Below are 21692 nucleotides of genomic sequence, written 5' to 3'. Positions count from 1 at the left end.
TTTCTTTTTTTTAAATTTTTTTTTCCAGTACCAGGAATCAAACTCACGACCTTGCCCTTACCAGGTAGGCGCTGTGCCACTGAGCTAAATCCCCAGCCCCTGAATGCTCTAACTTAAAGACTACAATCTTTAAAAAGTTTAAAAAAATTAGGATGCTTTAAAGCGAAATGTTCTTTTATTTTCTTTTTTTTGATACCGGGAATTGCATTCAGGGCCTCGCATTTGCCAGGCGGACGCTGTGCCGCTGAGCTACATCCCTGACCCAAAGCTAAATATTCTTAATACATATTAAGTCAACCAAAGTTCCCCTGTAACCCGAATTTCATGAGTACACATGGTGCCCTAGAAGGCAGATCGTACTGTATTAGTATTCTGGAGCTTTCCCTCCACAGTTCATATGGATACTGCCTTTAGGGACTTAACAGAAAGCTTAACTCGGAAAAAAAAAAGACTTAAAAGCAAGTTAAAACCCAAAGTGAAAGATTACAAACGTACCACTCAAAACACTAGCAAGAATTTTTTCATTTAAAAGAGACGAACTAGGGAAACGAGAAGATTTTAAAAATGCTTCTCAGCTCTGTAACCACATAATCCAGAATTAATGAGAAGTGGTATTATTGAATTCAGTGGTTTCCCAGCTCAGGCTAAGCCTCTGACAGTCCTGCTCTCCCTGCCAGGCCAATCACTGAGCTTCCTCTTACCCCGGCTATGCTCTGAGGTCTGAGTCAGATTTCATTAGGAAAAAGGGAATTCTAAAAGGCCTGAAAACCCACCTCCTAGATAACGTGATACTTTGCTTCATGCACTTCACTGTCCCACGATTTTGGGGAAGATGGCTGTGCTCCTGTTTGTCTGGGGAGGATGGCTCAGGTCCTGTTCAGCACTTGATGCAGAGTCAAGAACAAAGCAAAATTTTTCCAAATGCTTGTTTGCAAACCCTATTGTTGGCAAACAGAAGCATTCTTTTCGTTGCTTTTTTTGAGACAGCTACTACTATGTAGCCTAGGTTGGCTCCAAACTCAAGGCAATCCTCCTGCCTCAGCCTTCCAAGTGCTGGGATTATATGCGTGCACCGGCACGTCCAGCTCAGAAGCATCCTTGAACGGAGGCATTACTGTGTATTGCAGTCCTAACCCAGACTTTGAAGTAGATACATTAAGCAATAGTGGGAATTCAATTTCCATGTTATTATTAAAAAAAAAATTACTGCTGTACTTAGTAACCACACCATCCACTTACAGCAATTACCTGAGATGTTAGCCTTACATGCAACTGTGCAGAATCTCTATCCCCGAAAGTGTAAACACACATGGCATGATTTTACTGCTAATTCATCTGGGGCCCTACTCTAGGAGAGGCTGGTTTAAGAAGCAGGCAGGCAGGACTGATACTGCCTTCACCCCAATTCCAGTTTCGTCAGAACAGCTCTGCTTCCATGTCACACCTTTTTTGGAGACAGGGTCTTGCTGTGTAGTGCAGGCTGGCCTTGAACTCACTATGTAGACCAGGCTGGCCTCAAACTCAGGGTGATCCTCCTGCCTCAGCCTCCCAAGTGCTAGGATGGTGTGCCACCATACCTGTGCTTTTAAAAAGTCATGTTTAAAAAGAGTCTCCTAGGAGCAAGGCGAGCTCTGACCTGGGCTCAAGTGGGTGACAAGGCAGGCACAGAGTCCAGAGCAAGACGGTTAGCGTTAGGGCCCTTCTGGCTGTACAGTGTCAGGAGGGGCCAGTCTTAGACGATTATGTGGACGCCAGGCAGGGGCTCCTGCTCCCACCAGCCCCCAGGTTTTCCAGGCCCACGCCACCGATGGCAGCGAGGCAGAGCTGGCTCTGGAGGGTAACACTGACTCAGCAGGAGGTCTGAGTGGTTCTGATCAAGGCGCCAACTCAGGGAACAGAACAAACTCTCTGTACTGCGACCTACTGTGGGATCAGAAATGTACCATTTTTCCTGTTTGATGAGAAGAAGGCAGAAAGGACAGGCAGGTGGGACAGGAACGCACGGGGCCGCCACATGGATAGGCCCCTCACTTCTGAGCAGGAGGGGTCACCACTCTATGTTATAAGTAGTGGGCCAAAGGTCACCTGCTCTCTTCTGGATGACAGGGTATTCAAATGTGAAACCTGAGTTTTAATTACAAAGTACACGAATATTGTTTGTAAAAAAGTCAAAACATTATAGGTAAGGCTCAAGTCTCTGTGATTACCACCTCCAATCCCACTCCCTCACTCCCCTCTACCAATAACCAGAGATACAGTCAGGAAACAAAATACGCTTGTGAGACTTGCAAATGCTATTTAAAAATATCCTGACTACTTATATAAGATGCCTTGACCTGGTTCATGGTACTAAAACATCAAAAGAAGATCTAGAGAGAGATGAAGGCCATTCAAAAGGAGACAGACAAATGTTCCAGGAATTTGAGATGAACAGTTACTCTGAGAACTCACTCTAATGCTCACATTCTTAGTACCACAAAGCAATATCCCAAAAAAGTGTTTTTTTGAGACAAGGTCTCACGATGTAGTTCAGGCTGCCCTTGAACTCACTATGTAGTCCAGGTTGGCCTCAAACTCATGGTTATCCTTCTGTGTGAGCCTCACAAGGCTGGGATTACGACAGGTATGCATCACCACGCCTGACCCTCAAAAGGACAGTTAAAGATTTGCTTTGTAGTTTTCTTTAAAGCTACGGGTGACGTGTGTGTAATGTGTTTCACAAATAGGACATCATTATCAACATTAGAGCAACACAAATCACCTACTTTACGTGGAGATAAGGATGTAAGATTCTTCTTTAAATTGTTGTAGACACCAACATGCCACCAATTTAGGGCTTAACGTTTGTACTTTCAAGAAGAACAGCCAAAACGTAAATGAGCTAGGCTTGAATTCATATTTGTACCACTGTCTGATCCACTAGATTTTGTTCAAGACCCGGTGTGTGTAAATTCCATCAGGATTTCCCCAAAGGAAACCAAACTGCTTTGTTCATACGATATTATAAGAGGCAAGTCCTACATCAACAAGATGTTTAGTGTAAACAAAATTTCACCAGGAGCTAAATTCTTTTGTCTTTTTACCCATGGAAGGTAGCAGAGAAAATCTTAAATATAAATTAAATATATTTCTAATGAAGCTAGAAATAGTGAGCAGAATTAATTACAGACAGCAAAAAGGGAAGAACTATCATCGGGCATACTGCTGTAATTCTGAACTAGGTGAGAGCCTCTGAAGAGAGCGCCTTGTGGAGTTTTCTGTTCGGCTCACAATACCGCGTTACTAATAGTTCCTTTGTGTTTCACATTTTACACTGGGAGACAAAAACCAAGCCCGCAGAGCCTGCCTTTTCTGAATCATCTGGTCAAATCACAGGGGTTTAGGCAACATACACTACAGACAGCTTCTACCCTTGGGTAGAGTCAGGTGCAACTGTCAACATGCAACCATTGTTTTGACATACAAAACCCCCGCTGATTCCATACGCTTCAAATGAATATGAAAACTGGAGGAGACTAGTACTTTTCTCTGCTTGAAAATAACTTCAAGTAGCAGCTCCCTGCATCCTTTCAGTGCTGAAGACCAAACCCAAGATCTCACACATGCAAGGTGAGGGCTCTCTCGGAGCTACACCCCCAGCTCTCAAACACAATTCCTTACAGGAAGATTTGACTTGTAAAATTACAGCAGCTATTTTTAGCTATTAATAGGCATAATAATTAATAACAGAAGCATTCTCATTTTAAGGATAAGATGCTTAGGTGTTCTGGTACCTTCAGATTCAAACAATGACTCAACGTTTTAAAATAAGGTGAGGAATTCCATACTCACGTGTTTAAAACAGGTGACGGGCGCTGCTAGAAAGCTGTTGCTATTGATGTAGTTACCCCAGCTGAAACCTTCCATGGAGACTGCTGAAACAGAATAAATTTAGATATAATTTTCAAACTTTTTTTGGTTTTTTGAGACATAGTCTCAACTTTGTAGTTCAGGCTGGCCAGTACAGGCTGGCCTGTAGTTCAGCTATCCTCCTGCTTCAGCCTCCTGAGTGCTGGGATTACAGGCCTGCACCACCATACCAGGCTCCTCAAACTTTTTCTTTTATAAGGCTATGGCTACTAAAAAAAAAAAAAAAAAAAAAAGAGAAGGTGGTTACTACTAAAATATGAAATTAATTTATCCCTTTTTAAAGTTTCCTTTTTTCCATAAAGACGAAGAATTTCACTAAATAACTTGAGCTTTTAGCTCATACCATACCGGTCAAGAATTCCTTCTATGAAATATCTGGGATCAGAAATGGTTCAGATTGCAGAAATTTTGAGATTTTTTTTTTTTTTTTTTTTTTGAGACAGCATTGTATAGGTCTGCACCATCACACTTGGCTGGATTTTGAAACACTGCTTAGAGCTTACTGGAGCTCCAAAAGTTGCAGAGTATTTTGGATTTTACATTTTCTGATTAGGGATGCTCAAGCTGTATCTGCAAAGTGCAGTTTCTGAGGTCTTCTATACACAGCACACACTCTGGGAGGTGAGGTACATGTGCTGCTGTCGGCAGGGTAACCAACACTGATGTGGCTGCTTTGTATTTTAAAGCTTACTCAGCTCTTCCTGTGCCCTCAGCGGTTACCTACCCAACATCTGCCACCTGATCCCTTTACTACACTTTTTGTTCTTGAGATGGGGTCTCTGTATTTATGTTTCCCAGGCTGGTCTCAAACTCCCAGGCTCAAGCGATTCTCCTGCATCAGCCTCCTTAGTAGCTGGGATAACAGATACCTGTCACTGAATCTGGCATTACTAGGGTTTTTAATTGCTTTTCAGTCCATTTATTTTCTTGCCTTTACTTTCCTATTAAGAAAATTTTAATTGGATACGATGTCACTTGCCTGCAGTCCCAGCCACACAGGAGGCTGATGCAGGAGATCCCAAGTTTGACACTCCTGAGATCCTGTCTTAAAACAAACAAACAACAAATGGGGTGGGAATGTAGCTCAGGAGTAGACTGTCCCTGGTTCAGTCCCCAGTACTGAGGGGTGGCGGAGAATCTAGAAGAATCTTCTATTAGAAATGTTCCTTTCTTACTTCCTTCTCCTGGACACTTTAAAGTCCGCTACATGTCCAATTCCTTTGTCCACAAGCCTCCTTATACTGCACAGAGAACTAGTATGTTAAAAAAAATTAAACTGAAAAAGACGAGGTGAATGCAGATAAGCTGGCACTCTCCCCTCGGGAATACTTCCCCGACAGCACCATGGGGAAGCCTGCCACGTGCTTAGGGGCATAGGAACAGCCTACACAGAATCCAAAATTCAAATGTCTTTACTTAAAATGAGATGAATCAGTATGAAATGTGTCACTTCTTTTCCATTCGACAATATTACCTGCTTTCGTCTTTGCTTGATTTTGCAAGGTAGCTTGATACTGAGCATAAGCGGCTAGTTTAGCAACCAAAGGTTGTTTCTGGAGAACTTTTGCTTTCTTTGTTGGAGGCTTACCCTGAAACAAGAAGAGTTAAGTAAATAGGATTCTCTGTCATACCCTCATCACAGAAATTTAACATGATTGCATATTGCTCAGTCTGCTTAAGTAAACATTGAGGGTTTAGAAAATTATTGAAGCAGAAGAAACATACAAAGAATTTTAACATGAGAAAATGTTTCTTGCGTTCTGCTACAACACAGACATCTAATATGGGTAGCAGAGCTGGTATAGACTAAAACAGCAATATGCAAATTAATATGTTAATGAAAATTATCCCATAAAATGTTAAAATATAGGCTTGGTGGAGACTTGATTTCCTCTTACAGTGGATAGAACCAGTGGTTATTCACTCATGCAGCTTGCCAAGCATTGCTATTTACATGGTAAGAGAAGATAATTTAATGTTCAAAGAGCAAGTGACTGAGGTTTATACCTTTAGTGCTAACGCAAAAGATCAATGACAAAATGATCATGGCCAAATTCAGTGTGACAAACTGCCATCCATTTGGGTACAGACCACTGCTCAGGATCTTTAGGTACTGTCTATCTGAAATATAGAAATACATCTAAGTGATGTATTTCCTTCACGTGGGGGATTTAAACAACCCATTTAGTGCTATGTGACGATCACGTAAGTGAGAAAGAAAAACGTGATCATCCAATAAAAACGATTACAAAAATCGTTGTGTAATGCCTGTGTGGTACAATAACAACAACTCAGTCAAACAGTCAAGACAGCAATCATTTTCTAGGCACCGCTGCACACGATCAATGTACACGTTGCCAGGGGGAGAGCTCAGCGGCACAGCGCCTGTCTGGCAAGCGCAAGGTCCTGAGTTCTATTCCCGGTACTAAAAAAAAAATGTACATGTTAAGTTTTTTTTTTTTTAATTCTATGGACATTTTCAAAAAGGTTAACTGGACTAACCAAGGACACGTGGTCAAAGTATCAAATGGGTTGTCCTCAAAAGTACAAAGCTGCAAACCTAGCAGGCGTGAGGCCCTGGGTCAGTCCCCAGCAGCACGACCACCACTGCAAAAAAAAAAAAAAAAGAAAGAAAAAAGAAAAAGCACCAAGCAAGGTGATGGGAAAATAAAACCAGAGAGAAATCATTTCCTCTCAAATGTTGGAAGAGTCTACCTTGATACTAACTCCAAAGGAAACAAAAACTTGTTTATACTTATTTGGAAAAGGTAAGCATTTTAAAATCACTTGTAAAATGTACAGCTTACTTTGGATAGCATATTTTGTCCCACTTAAAAGAGTTAACTCAATTTGTAAAACTCTGCAGCTCACACATTTCCTAAAAATGTGGGACATAAAAAGGAAACTGGCCAGCGGAGCAGGGCTGCAGCACAGTGAATCGCTATCAGATGACAGGTACTGGTGACAGCCTTGGAATGACATATAAAGAACAAGAAGGTTTCTGTACCGTTACCTGAAGTCTGGCCAGAATGCTTGCCTTCTTGGAGTTGGACGAGTAACTTCGTGAACACGAAACACTGCAGAAACGCTTTGTTTTAGAGTAAAAGGCATCTCGCACGCCAACCATCCCACACATCTCGCAGGTGGCTAATTGACAAAGTAAAAACATCTATGTTATGGTCATATAATAAAATCAAATTTTATGTAGCATTTTAATAACTTCTTCATGTCTCTAGAGGTATGTATGTATGTATGTATGTATGAACTTTTTGGTACCGGGAATCAAACTCAGGACCTTGAGCTTGCCAGGCAGGCAGTGTGCTGCTGAGCTACATCCCTGGCCCGACATTTTTATTTAAAAATTGGCCTTGAAAATTTCTTCTATCTCTTACACAAATGATAGATAAGCCTATAAAAAGTTAGAGGAGGAGTGTTCTCCCATGACCTGACCCGAGGCCCAAAAGGGATTGAAAAGGGTCAGAGGACACACACAGGTCCGGCAGATCCAGCTAACACTGTCTTAATGCTTACAACGTGCAAGACATCTTCACATACATCGCAATTTCCAGGTTCTGAAGGGCTTATAAACAAGATGAGAAGTGCCACGCAACTGAAGATTAACATAAATTGCAGCAAAAGCCTTTAAAATACTGCAGAGATTGAAACTTAAAAAGAGCTAACTAACATTTAGAAAAATTCGAAGGGTGAGATGAGGATTCTTTCAAGAAGGACAAGATCAATTCCATGTCTATGGTAAGTGCTCTGCTACTAAGCAACGAATGGGGGAGACAGCAGAACTCCTGACAACTACTACGTACTGGCCGGCAACCTGCGAGGCGGAGTTAGACTTCCGTTCACAAGAACTCAAGTGACTGAAGCTCAGAAACGGTAAATAAAGTCAGAAGGAGCACCACAAACACCTGCGCTAATGCTTCCTTCCAAACAGTGAAACAGAAGGGACCTGCAGTATAATCAGCACTTAGAAATCCACGGGAAGTCATGGACAAAAAAAGATGAAGGGCCGGAAGATTAGAGATGAACGCAAGGTCCGTCACTAAGGTGAGAAATGACTGCATGGGGCCTTACAAAAGCTCCAGAGTGGACTGTTAAGAGGGCTCATGGCTACATGGCTACAGAAGCTGCAAATCCAAAGGGCCAAGGGATCCCTGCCCAGAATCCCTGCGTCAGACAGACTTCTCTTAACAAGGCTGCCGGCTGCATCAGCACAGGGACCTCACTGTGTGTTGTTCATCTGAGTCTCCAGCATGTGAGCAGATGCCAGCACACACAAGTGGTATCATTGCCAAACTGGTATCATTAGACTGTGGCAAGGCTGGGGATGTAGCTCAGTGGCACAGTGCAAGGCAAGCGCAAGACCATGAGTTCAGTTCCTAGTACCAAAAACTTCCCCCGCAAAAACCATGGCAAGAACATGCACGAGCAGAATAGATAATTAATAAAATCTCTCTCTGTCGATGATGGTGGAGAATTTCAGTGGGAGCAGAAGACACAGAGGTGCTGTGGTGCTGAACCCCTGCCCTGCCTGTGCTAGGAGAAGCAGCCTACTGAGCTGTATCTGCGTGGAGGGATGGCTGCGCCTAGTGAGTCTTGATAAATATTTTTTAAAAAAGCATATAAAACTGGAAGACTAGATGTGAGCAGAAACACAGATGACAATTTATCATAAAAAATCTGACCAAAAGGAAAAGGTTTTGGGCTAGGGATATAGCTCAGTATCATGGCGCCTGCCCAGCAAGCATAAGGTTGTGAGTTCGATTCCTGATACGAAAAAAACCCCACAAAAAACAAAAAAAAAAAAAAAGAAAAACAAAAAGGTTTTAAAGAGAGATTCAAAATCCCCAATCTTTGGGTTTAAGAAAACAATTGCAGAAGCACAAGATTTGCTTGCACTGGTTTAGCTTGTATGTTAAGAATTTTTAAAACAATCAGTTACTTGAAATTCAGCAGTACTTTAAAAAAAGTTAAAGTAATTTTGTTGGCTTGAATAACAACACGGTTTTTCAAAAAGAGCAGCAAAGACTGAACTCTCTTCTGCCCTCACCACAGACTGACCAACTCTGTATTTGTGGAGTTTTCACGGTGTCGAACTTTCCATGGTAAACCAGGACAGACACAGCGAATCAGGAATACTGTATTCAGTATTCTGTTGGAATACTCCCAACAGAACCGGAACAGTCCCAGAACAGACCCACCAGGACACTGATGAACTAAATCCCTGATGCTACGGTTACTTCATGTGCCTCCCACACGCTACAACTAGGGTGGGGAGATGTCACTGTAAAAAGTTAGAATTATTCTCTATAGCTTTATTCATTTTCTTAAAAGACTGTCACCTTGATAAAGACAATTCTGAACACACTATTTTGTTAATTACCTATTTCTGTAGAGTGGGGGAGAGCAAACCCTGGGCCCATACACTAGGCAAGCACTCTTCCATTGAGTAATATAAGCAATACTAAGTACTGCCAACAGGTACTTAAAAACAGTTGCTCCACCTCTAGGGAACACCCCCAAAGCAACACTATGATCAAAAGACAAGCTGGGGTATGGTGGTGTGCATCTATGATTCCAACTACTCAGGAGGCTGGTGCAGGAGGATCGCTAATTCAAGGCCAGACTGGACAACTTAGTGAGACCCTATCTCAAAAGAAAAAAGTAAAAATAAGGACCCAAGATGTAGCTGCGGGGTAGAGCATCTGCCTACTCAGCATTAGGCCTTAGGTTTGAACCTCAGCACTACCAAAAAAACCCAAAGAAACAAAAAAACCCCCCAAAACAAAAAAGAACAAAAAAATAATCAAACCCCCAAAAAACTTACTTTCATTTTTTTTTTTAGGTACTGGGAATCGAACTCAGGACCTTGTGCTTGCCAGGCAGGTGCTTGTGCTGCTGCACTATATCCCTGGCCCCTAAAACTTACTTTCATAGTTATATCTGACACAAAATAAAAATCATATTCCCATCTCAAAAATTTAGCGAAGCAGGACAGTACTGCTTCAATATAAAGGATATTGTTGTAAGCAAAGATACTAAAAAAAAGGAAGTGATTTCTAAACCACAGACATCTTATCATTGGAGGTATTAAAACAAGAAACTCCCTATGAGGAAGTGTCACAGAAGAAAAAGCCATATGCTCTATGGTCCGTCACACTTTTGCTTACCTAGGATTTTTTAACCTACTTAATTCATGTCTGTCTTTGCTTTCTCAATGGCTTTTTGCTTTTTACTTTGTCGTACCTACTCCCTCTAGGAAGAAGTAGGCAAAAATAAAGAGATTAAACAGACTTCGTGATCCTATTGGGGATCTGAGGTCTCAGGCTCTGTCTAATGAGACAGCTTTTGAAAATTTTATGGCAGTGACACGACAGAAGAAATCAGGGTCAGCACATCTTCAAACAAAGCTGTACCCCAGGCCAAGCGGGTAGCACTCACCCATGCCAGACTTCCCGTCCGGGTACGTGTACACCTGCCCATTGTTTTTGATAATCGGGAGATTGGAGGGTAAAGGAGCAACTTCTTCTTCACTCTCTTCAGAGCTGGAGCTGCTACTCGTGTCCTCACTGCAGCTATCATAACCGTCGAACATCCCGAACTCGTCTCTTCTCCTTTCGGGTCGTGAAGAATGTTCTGTCTTAAGACATGGGAGAAACCCGTCACATGTGACACGGTGCTCAGGACGCCCCCTCAAAGACCTCAGCACCTACCTTGGCAAGTGAGACTGGACAAACTGAAGTCTAGTCTTGAGGAGTGATAGTACACTTTGTAATGAAAGCTAAATACTAGTGGCAAAATGCAATTCTCTCGGAACATGAAAGCTAATAGATGAGACACCAATCTATTAGGGATCATGTCTGCTAATAACAATGGTAACACTGCTGCACGGGAGCCAGAAGATCACCATACAACTCAAGTTTTGTCTCTGATTAAATCACTTTTCTATAACCACCATTTTAGGCTGGACACAGGGTCGCATGCCTATAATTTCAACTACTCAGAAGGCTGAGGCAGGCAGATCCAAAGTTCCAGGCCAGGCTGGGCAATTTAGCAAGCCCCTATCTCAAAAACAGAAAGGGCGGGGGATGCAGCTCAGTGGTAGAGTGCCTGCCTAGAATGGGTGAGGGCTGCTTCAATCCTCAGCACCATCCTACCCACATTAGATCAGGTGATTTCTTAAACAAAACATGTGAAACATATGAACAGCTGATTTCTTCACATGCCATTCATCTCCAGCTACAGGCCTGTGCCACCATGCCCGGTTTAGAACATGCTTTTAGAGCTATTTTTTTTTTTTTTTTTTTTTTTTTCTCTGGTACCGGTAACCGAACTCACGACCTTGCGCTTGCCGGGCAAGCGCTTTGTCACTGAGCTCCATCAGCTGCCTGGCACTGAATTTATTTGCTTGTTATTTTGTTGTTTTTTTTTTTTTTTTTTTTTTTTTTGAGACAGGGTCTCCCTATGTGTAGTTCAGGCTGGACTTGAGCTCACATCAATCTTTCTGCTTCAGCAGCACCATATCTGGCTCTAGCCTCAGTTTTAAAGAGAAAAGCCTAGACTGAGTATGGTGGAGCATGCCTGCAATCCCAGCACTTGTGAGGCTGAGGCAGGAGGATCGCTGTGAGTTCGAGGCTACCAAGTGAGCTCAAGACCAGCCTGAACTGCATAGTGAGACCCTGTCTCAAAAAGACAAAAAAAAAAGAAAAAAAATCTATCTAAAGAGAAAAGCCTATTGTTTGTGGTCACTTTAAAATTACTTCCCTTTTCTCTAACAGACTTCCCTAGTTTGATCATCCAAATTAATTCAGCAGATATGGTAGTTTTAATTTTTTTATTTTTTGCTGTATTGAGGAACCCAGGTCCTTGCACATGGAAGGCAAGGTCTCCATCAATGAGATATATCCCTGGTCCCAGACTTGGTTCTGAGTAATTTGCAGAATTAATTTATTCCTTTCTTCCTTTTCTATTTTTTTTGTCTCGCTTTATAGTTCAAGCTGCCCCTGAACTATGTAGTCCAGGCTGGCCTCGAACTTGTAGCAATCCTCCTGCCTCAGCCTCCCAGTGCTCGGATTACAGGTGTGTACCTGGTGCAATGTCCAAAATTTCTATAAATGAATCGTATCTTCAAAGCATCCAAAGTTGCTACTATCAGATTTAAAAAGAATAAACCAGACTCTAGAGGCAATGGCAAAGGAAAAGCTCTACCATGCTGCCCTGATGGGAATGGGAGAACCCTCGAGTAGGTAAGAGCATGGCGCCCTGACAGACCTGCCATTCATTACAAGTGCAGCTGAACGAGCTTTGCCATGGGTTACATGGCACCTGAGCATGCTGTGATTTCTTCCCTTCTCATTCACTATTCAGCACTTTATGCGACTCTTACGCGCCTCACTGGAACCAAGGAAAAAGTGGTGCAGAGAGCAGACCAGACCCACAGCTCACACAGAGGCTGCAGTGGCCGGGCAGGAGGAAACCAACAAGGTCGGGAACAGCAGAGGAGGACAGGGCGGCTGGCTGAGACTGGCACTAACAAACTGGCGCGGCGAGACCCTGAGGACGGAAGGCGGCCGCCTGCCAGCTGTTGCTAGAATACTGGAGGCAAGAGCAAGGGCAAGACACAGGCTTCCAGGGTGGCACGAGCTCGGCCACGGGGAAGCCAGCGTGGCTGGTGCCAGGGTGAGGCGTGCCGGACACACAGCACAGAAGAGGGCCCCGGAGGCTGAGCGGTCAGACTGTGAGGACCCCTGCAGGCCAGTTTAGGAAAGAATCCGTCGCCTGGGGCAGTGGGAGGGTATTCTGAGCGCTTTCGCACAGGGTCTGGCCTGCTTACTTCAGGAACACAGGGGAGGCACTTTTTGGGTCAGATACAGCCTGCCCATGGTGGTGCACGCCTGTAATCCCAGCACTCCGGAGGCTGAGGCAGGAGGATCGCTGTGAGTTCGAGATAAGCCTGGGCTACTCAGTGAGCTCAAAGCCAGCCTGAACTATATAGCAAGACCCTGTCTCAAAAAAGACAAAATAAAACAAAACAACAACAACAGATATAGCCCACCTCCATGCAGAGGTGCCCTTACACACTCAGTTTTCATACAGGGAAACAGTTCACTACATAGTCAGCTCAAGTAGCTGCTGCAGAAGGTTTGTTAACCCTTAAGGGTCTACTTTCAGAGAGAACCTTAAGATTTCAGGGGATCAATAATTAAACATCTTGGTTTTGATAATTATAAACAATGTAAAAAAAAAACTGGTCAAATACATTCAGGAAATTTTCCCTCTTTACGGTCTTTTGGCGCCTTAAATATGCTCATGAACAGTATGGTTATTAAGAGTACGTGGTATGCAATATTTTCCAAATTATCTTGATGATCTAATGTTCTGGAGAAAAGATCTCGGACCTTTCTTTCCTACACGTCTCCAGTCACTTTCTTGTGGTGAACACCCAAATTCTCGACACCCACGACCTAAAGGAGGCGTTTGTTTTGGCTCACAGTCTGCAGAGGCTTCAGTCTACAGCCGGCTGCTCCAAGGAGGCAGAGTGGCAGACGCCTGGGGGCTGGGAAGGGAGGAAAGCCCTCCAGGCCACACCCCAGGGCCCCCTCTTCTGACCAGGCCCCGCCTCCTCACAGCTAGCCAGCTACCAGCCCTTCCTCCAGTCACCTTCCCAAGCCCTGCTTCTGATGCCTGAGGCTGTGGGAGGACATCTAGATACCAACTATAACATTCCACCCTTGGCCCCAAAAGACTTGGGCATATCTCTTTATGCAAAATGCATTTAGTCCATTTCTGAGTTGTCAAAGTCCTCACAGCTCCAACACTGCTGAAGAGTCCAAGTGCAAAGTCTCCTGTGAGGCTTAACTCAAACTCTTAGCTGTCAGCCCCTATTAAAAAAACACACGCGACAGGGTAAGCATTCCCATTCCAAACGGGAGGAGCAGGGGGACAGACAGGAATAGGACCAACGCAGGAACAGCACCCACACGGCAAACACGAAATCCTTCCTGTAGTTCTGAGCCCGGCACCGAGGGCCAGCTGCGGGGACCGCAGGCGAGCTCTGGAGGGCTCCGGCAGCCCCGCCCCTACGGCACTGCCTGTGGCTGCAGCCCTCACGGCCTTTCTCTCGCCTGGCTTGGCTCACTTCTGGGGGCTCTCCCCAGCCGGTCCACATTCCTAGCATCTCCAACTTCCTGGAGTCTCCACAGCACTTTCTGCCACACCTCAGTTTCACGCCCTGTCCTTGGGTACACGGCCTGGCCTCCTAGGTCATCTTCTGTGCAGGCCGCCCTGACGCCACAACCCTTGCACCCTTCATGGCTGTAAAACCAGTGCAGTGGACTCTCCAGGTACAACCGGCCTCATATAGCACGTTTGATCTTAGCCAAAAGGCCGAGAAGCGATAGTTATGACCCAAATGCTGGGCCCTTGTGTGCTTGTAAAGAAAGACTCACAATGCTAGAAAAGCATCTGCCCAAGCCCGTACACGTGTTTGTGGACATGATTTCTGTCAGTGCTCTCTATAATCACTATGTTTGCTGCTATCAAAATGGCCCCCAAAAAGCTAGAGAAGAAGCTAAATAAGGAAGAAGGGAAGGTGAAGAAAGCAATGACAGTTGAAAACAACGGTGTTAAAAATGGGTCAGATGCCAGGTACGGTGGTGCCTGTAATCCTGGCAGTCAGGAGGCTGAGGCAGGAGGATCGTTGTCAGTTTGAAACCAGCCTGGGCTACAAAGTGAGCTCAAGGCCAGGCTGAACTGCATAGCAAAACTGTCTCAAAAAGACAAAAAACAAACAAACAAAAAACCAACAGGACAGAAGCCGACAACTTTAGACCAATTTTTAGTTCTGAAGATGTTGAGACCCTGTGAGCCAGAAGCAGGTTCTGGTGGGCTACAGACTCTCCCGAGGAAAGGATGCCAGAGAGCCAGATTCCTGGCCACATGGAAGGGGACGTGTCTTCTAAACAACCACCATCTCCCACCTCACCCTCCCTTCCTATAAGCCAAAGATGTCAACTTGGATGGTGAGGACAGTATGAAATTGTTGTTGCTGGTAACCACGCACATTTTATAACTTTTTGGTGAATACACTAGGGAAATTATTGGTGTTTCTGGTAAATTATGTACATTATACAATTTTTTTTTATTATGAAAAGGGTAGTTAAGGGGTGCTTTAGGAGGTCTGGAATGTATTATGGGTGTTCCCACTATTTCTTATGGGAGAAAGTCTTGACTTACAATCAACTAGTTACAACCAGCCCTTGCTAACAAATGGAGTTTGTAAATTAAGGGTCCACTGTACCATGTGGATGATGCCATGATCTGCTGCCAGCTGGAGCAGCAGCTAGGCCCCCTTGAACTGGGGCTGCATAGCCCTCTCAGTGCCTGGGTGGCTGACCGCTGTGAACTAAACCCTGGGAACAAACTCTCTGGTTGGCCCTTCTAGAGCAGGGTGCTCGTGGTCTCTCTCCTTAAAGCAAAGGCACTTTCACCTCTGCACCTGTGAAGGGTGGGCTCCTGCTGGTTCCTGTGAGATCTTCAAGCCAGTTTTTTCTGTTTTCCTGTTATAAAGCACTTGGCTTCTTTTTAACGCTAATCTTTTCAACAGCCAAGCCCTCCATGGTTCCGTATTTGCAGGCCCCAACTTTACCAGAACTTCCTTTCTTGCCAAACTCAAAACTTTTAAAATCAGCTGTGCTGTTTGCTCTACAGATTTTCTTTACAAAGCTTTCTAAAAAGCTCCCAACAGTACTCACACTGCAGGCTGAATGTTGGGCTGCCTTGAAATTTCTTCTATCAGATTAGTCTGTTGTCTTTCATCTCAGACTTCCTCAAAGTCTTAGGACATGAGCAAAATGTACACTAGTTTTCCACCAGTGTACTACATATAGTCTTCAGTCCAACTGCCAAAGGAGTCCTTGTTTCCAAATTGAAACCTCCTGAGCCTAGGCGTTATGGTCTGCCTTTTCATCAGCATTCTGGTCTTCTAAGCTCTGACCAGAATCTCCCATCAAGCTTGGCTCACAGCACCCTTGGACTGCTTCTCTGGCTGGTATCTTCAAGAATTCCTCCCACTAGCCAGTTTCAAAAGCTTCTGAACCAAATGGTCAGAAAGACACCTGGGAACAACCCACTTCTCTGCTTCTAAACTGTCATCACTTTTCTTGTCCCTGAGGTGAAATATCCAACTTCCACATCTTAAAGGAGGAGAGGTTTATTTTGGCTCACATTTTGGTCCACAGTTGGCTCCAGGGCAAGGGGATAGCAGAGGAGATGCTCACAGGGCAGACAGGAAGGAAAGACAGAAGTGAGGAGCTGGGGAGGGATATAAATCCTCTCAGGCCATACTCCCAGGGACTGCCTCTTCTGACCAGACCATCTCCTAACAGCAAGTCAGCATAATCCAGAAGGCCTGTCTGTGAGGTGGGAAGCTCTGGGGGACATCTAGATACAAACCATGACATCACGGACCTACCACACACAGAAATGCTCATCTGTGTTGCACACAGGGAAGAAGCCACTGGGTGCACCCCTGCCGAGCCCTCGGACTGTCACAAGTAGCACAGAGCTAAGTGTTCCGACACACTCCTTACAGTGTGAGGCACACTTGTTGGGAAGCTGTATTCCACATAGGGAATATTCTCAAAGTATCTTTCTTCACATTAGGAGCGAATACCAGTAAGTTGTATGTAATGGTTTATTCTATGTAAAAGTTACTATTTATTTACTATGGAGGAAATTAGCTAGAAAGTTCAGCACCAGACCAAATCCGGAGGGAGGCTGATTCCAGTGACAGCATGGTGGGAAAAACCCTGACTGCAGGCAAAGGTACCAACAAAGCAGCCTTTTTTATGTGACCTCATTTTTGTTTTTTGAGACAGGGTTTCCCTGTGTAGTCCAGGCTGCTCTTGAACTTGTGGCAATCCTCCTGTCTCAGCCTCTTGAGTGCTAGGATTTAAGTGTGTGCCACCACGTGGGGCCACGACTTGAATTTTGTGGTGGTGGGGATGAAGCCAGAGCCTCATGGGTGCTGCCCAACTGCTCTACCACTATGCTGCACTACAGCTCTCTTCTGCAGGGCTCAGTCAGCGGGCAGAGGCTCTGCTGGGATTCCGTAATCACTGGCCTGCACCCTCGAGTAAGTCAGAGGTTGCAATTCACTCTCCCTGCTGTCAGGGAAGCCCCAAGGCCCCAAGGCAAGAAGCTGAAGTGGCTGCAGGCTACTAGTGCCCCTTGACACCAAGACGAGCAACTGTATGTCATATAAACAAACAGCGCAGGCCTTTCAGCATGCACAGACTTTATCAAGTTTATTATCAACCATCAAACACAAGCAATCCAGCCCCAGCAAGTGTCAGCACAGATAAGAATGCCAAATACTTCAGGCACTGGGACTGCCAGGAACAGGATCATATTACCATACATGAACTGTTGACAAATGAAGCCAGAAGGGGTGGGGCGCACTTGTAATCTTGGAGGTGTACGGGAGGGGGAATGTTCTCAAAAAATCGGGGTGGGGTGGGGGAGGGGAGGCTTTGAGTTAAATCCCTAGCACCTCAGCAAAGGTATTAAATAAGCTCAATGTATTTTACATGGTTAAATATAATTAGAGAAACGGAAGATAAATGTTAAAGAGAACACCCAAAGCACCACAAAGGAAAGCATGAAAATGGAAAACAGGCAGAATGTAAAGGTTTAATACATGTCCAGGGACAATTCTTTTTGATTTGTTTTGTTTTTTGAGACAGGGTTTTGCTGTGCAGTTCAGGCTGGCCTTGAACTCACTATGTACCCCAGACTGGCCTGGAACTCACAGCAACTCTCCTGCCTCAGCCTCTGGAGTGCTGGGATTATAGGCGTGCACCAGTACCGCCCATTCTTATTTTTTTGTTCTTCTACAAAGTGAGACTTTGTCTCAAAAAACACACAAAAACCAAACTTTACATTTTACATATGTAGTTTAACTTTGCCAGTTTTACATACAAACACAGATACAGTACAGGTAACTGAACCCTTGGAGCATAGTATGTGTGGACTTGTTTCTGCATCTTCTAATCTGTTCCATCGATCTTCAGGTCTGTTTTTTTTGCCAGTACCACACTGGTTTTATCACAGCACCTTTAGAGTATAATTTTAAGCCAGGAATTGTGATGCCCTGGTGCCTTGCCTTTGTTGCCCAGAATTGTCTTTGCTATTCTAGGTCTCTTCCGGTCCCAAATGAATTTTAGGACTGCTTTCTCTAATTCTGTGAGATGTGCTGTTGGAATTCTCATTGGAATTGCATTAAATACATATAACAGTTTTGGAAGTATGGCCACTTTCACTGTATTGATTCTTCCTACACAAGAGGAAGGGATTATCTTTCCATTTTCTGATACCTACTTCAATCTCCTTTTTGCGAGTACTGTAATTTTCAATGTAGAGGTCTCTTTCATCCTTTGTTAGACTGATTCCTTGCTATTTCATTTTTTTGGATGCTATTGTGAAAGGTGCTGTTTTTTTAATTTCTCTCTCAGTGAGTCTGCTTTTTGTGTACAGGAAGGCTATTGATTTTTGAGTGTTAACTTTGTATCCAGCTACACTACTGAATTTGCCTCTTAATCTAGCAGCTTTTTAGTGGAGTTCTTTGGGGTCTTCTATGGAGACTAGCATATCATCTGCAAATAATGATAATTTAACTTCTTCCTTTCCTATTGTTACTCCTTTTATTTCTTCTTCTTGTCTAACTGCTGTGCCTAAAGTTTGCAGGATTATGGTGAGTAACAGTGGAGACAGTGGACATTCTTGTCGTTTCTGGTTTTAGAGGTAAAACCTTTCAGTTTTTGTCCATTTAGTATAACGTTACCTGTTAGTTTGTCATAGATGGCTTTTATCAGATTGAGACAAAAATCATCTATTTCAATTTTTTGTAGGATTTTTATCACGAATGGGTGCTGGACTTTGTCAGAAGCTTTTTCTGCATCTACTGAGATGATTATGTTTGTCCTTTGCTCTGTTAATATAGCGTATATTTACTGATTTACATAGTTTTTTTTTTTCCTTCTGGTACCAGGAATCAAACTCAACGATCTTGTGCTTGCCAGGCAGGCACTGTGCCGCCGAGCTAAATCCCCAGCACCCCCCCTTTTTAAATGTAACTTTAATTCATCAATGCAGTTACAATTTTTCTTTTTGGTTTTTTTCTGGTACCAGGAATTGAACTCACGACCTCGCGCCTGCCACACAGGTGCTGTGCTGCTGAGCTAAATTCCCAGCCCCTTGATTTACATATGTTGAGCCATCCCTGCATCCCTGAGATGAATCCCACTTGGTCATGCTGTATAATCTTGATGATTTACTACACTGCTTGCCAGTATCTTACTGAGGATTTTTGCATCTATGTTCATTAAGAAGATTGGCCTGTGGTTCTCTTTCTTAGTTGGGTCCTTCTCTCGTTTTGGAATCAGGGTAATGCTTGCTTCCAGGAATGAATTTGAGAGTATTCTTCCCTTTCAATTTTATTAAAGAGTTTGAGAAGTAGTGGTGTTAGGTCTTCTCTAAATCTCCTGTAGAATTCAGCAGTGAATTTGTCAGAGCTTGGGCTTTTCTTTGTTGGTATGTTTTTAGTAACATCTTCGATTTCATTGATATTGGTTTACTTAGATTTTTAATATCTTCTTGAGCTTTGGCAATTCATATGTGTCTAGGAATCTGTCCATCTCTTCTGCATTTTTCATCTTATTAGAATACAAGTTTTCAAAGTAGGTATAGATGATCTTCTGGATTTCTTTAGGGTCTGTTGTGATTTCACCCTTTTCATTCCTACTTGCATGGATTTGAATCTTTTTTTTTTGATAAGGTTGGATAAGCGTTTGTCAATTTCATTTATTCTTTTAAAAAACCAACTCTTTCATTCACTGATTCTTTGTACTGTTTTCTGAGTCTCCAACGCATTAATTTCTGCTCTGATCTTTATAATTTCCTCCCTTGTATGAGCTTTTGGCTTAGCCTGTTCTTCTTTTTCTAGAAATGAGGTACATCACTAAGTTGCTTATTTACATTGTTTCTTTTTATTTTTTCCCGGTACTGGGAATCAAACTCACAACCTTGCACTTGCCAGGCGGGCGCTTTGCCCCTAAGCTCAGTTCCCAGCCCCTACACTGCTCTGTTTTTCTGATATGGGAACTCAATGCTGTAAATTTCCCTCTTAGGACCGCTTTCCTTGCATCCCAACATCTAGTATTTGTACTGTCATTATCATTTAATTGTAGAAACTAATCTCTTCTTTAATTTCATCTGTGACCCACTGGTTGTTTAGGAGGGTGCTATTTAATTTCCTTGCGTTTATGAAGTTCTTGTGGTTTCTTTTGCCACTGATACTCAATTTCCGTTAGTATGGACTGATAATATGCAAGGGACAATTTCAATTCCTTTGAATTTACTTAAGCATGTTCTATGAGCTAGCATGTGGTCTGTTTTGGAGAACATCCCATGCGCAGCTGCAAAGAATGTGTATTCTGATGTTGTGGGGTGGAACATTCTGTAGACATCTACTAAGTCCACCTGTTCAAAAGTTTGGTTCAATTCTGATACTTCAATGTTGACTTTCTGTGTGGCTGATCTGTCTTTTCGTGAGTGGGGTATTGAGAGCCCTCCAATACAATTTTATATTAGTGGTTATTTGATTTCTCACGTCTGTTAATATTTGTTTTATATAGTTGGGTGTAGTGGTATTTGTCACACATATATTTGATTGTTATTTCTTTCTCTTGGACTGTTTCCTTTACAAGGATGTGGTGACCTTTTTCACTCTTAATCAGGCTTGGCTTGAAATCCACTTTGTCTGCAAATATAACTAGCCTTACTTTTTTCTGGGATCCTGTTGCATGGAGTATTGTTTTGTCATTCTTTAACTTTCAATCTATGACTTTCTTTTTGAATTAAATGTGTTTCTTGTATGCATTTAGATTTTTGCTTCTTGATCCTTTTTTTTTGTCTTTTCTTGGGATTACAGGTGTGTGTCACCGTTCCCAGCTTTCTTGATCCACTGTGCCAGTCTGTCTTTTGATTAGTGAACTGACACCATTAACATTGATAGTTACAACTGATATGTACTGACTTATCCTTGTCATGTTATTTTCCAGTTGTTGGCTGCCTCTCTCCCCTTTCCCTCTGTTTGTTTGCCTTGCCTCATAGATTCCTTCTGTTAGGGTCAAAGGAGTTGTAGTCCCTGTTATCTCCTTTTAGAATGTCCTTCAAAAACATTTTGGAGTGCTGGTTTGGTGGTCATAAATTTCTTCAAATGTTCTTTGTCATGAAAGTATCTTTATTTCTCCACTGGTTTTCAAAGATGGTTTTGCAGGGTACACAATCTGGGTTGAAGGTTGTTTTCCTTTAGAACTTGAGATGCTTCACACCAAGCTCTCTTTGACTTGAGGGTTTGTGTTGAGAAGTCAGCTGTGACTCTGACGAGTTTTCCTTTATAGGTGAGTTGTTTTTCCCTAAGAGCTTTCAAGATTCTACTCTTGCGTTGAATTTGTGAAATCTTGATTATGGTATGTGTGGCTGTACATTTTTTTTCCTTTTGTTTGTTTTTTTCCCGGTACCAGGGATTGAACTCACAACCTTGCGCTTGCTGGGCAGGTTGAGCTAAATCCCCAGCCCCTGTAAATTTTTTTTTGACTGGCTAATTGAAGTTCTATGTCTCATCTGTTGGTATGTCAATTTTTTTCCCTAGCATGGAACTCTTCTGCCATGATGTTGTGAAGTTTTCTTTTTTTAATATCATTTGTGCT

At 43.2% G+C, this 21692-nt stretch overlaps 1 protein-coding gene across 18 annotated transcripts in view; it reads right to left on the bottom strand.

The window, feature by feature from the left end:
* Mbtd1 (mbt domain containing 1) overlaps nucleotides 1–21692 on the bottom strand; it is a 67541-nt gene that overhangs the window by 27559 nt on the left and 18290 nt on the right. For 12 of the 18 annotated variants that reach the window (XM_005394096.1, XM_013519308.1, XM_013519311.1 and 9 more), the window contains 4 exons: nucleotides 10363–10561; nucleotides 6917–7056; nucleotides 5384–5498; nucleotides 3832–3914 (listed from right to left, as the gene is read on the bottom strand). In XM_005394096.1, coding sequence (XP_005394153.1) covers nucleotides 3832–3914; nucleotides 5384–5498; nucleotides 6917–7056; nucleotides 10363–10516 — 492 coding nt within the window. In that variant the 5' untranslated portion in view covers nucleotides 10517–10561. Of the gene's footprint in view, nucleotides 1–3831; nucleotides 3918–5383; nucleotides 5499–5916; nucleotides 6019–6916; nucleotides 7057–10362; nucleotides 10562–21692 lie in introns of those variants that run through there. The other 6 variants (XM_013519315.1, XM_013519318.1, XM_013519314.1 and 3 more) reach the window with 5 other exon arrangements.

Source organism: Chinchilla lanigera, unplaced genomic scaffold (genome assembly GCF_000276665.1).
Source record: "Chinchilla lanigera isolate Chin_1 unplaced genomic scaffold, ChiLan1.0 scaffold00050, whole genome shotgun sequence".
In the NCBI taxonomy this organism is placed as follows: Eukaryota; Metazoa; Chordata; class Mammalia; order Rodentia; family Chinchillidae; genus Chinchilla; species Chinchilla lanigera.
Note: the sequence above shows the minus strand (reverse complement) of the source record. Positions and strands in the feature narration are given on the sequence as shown.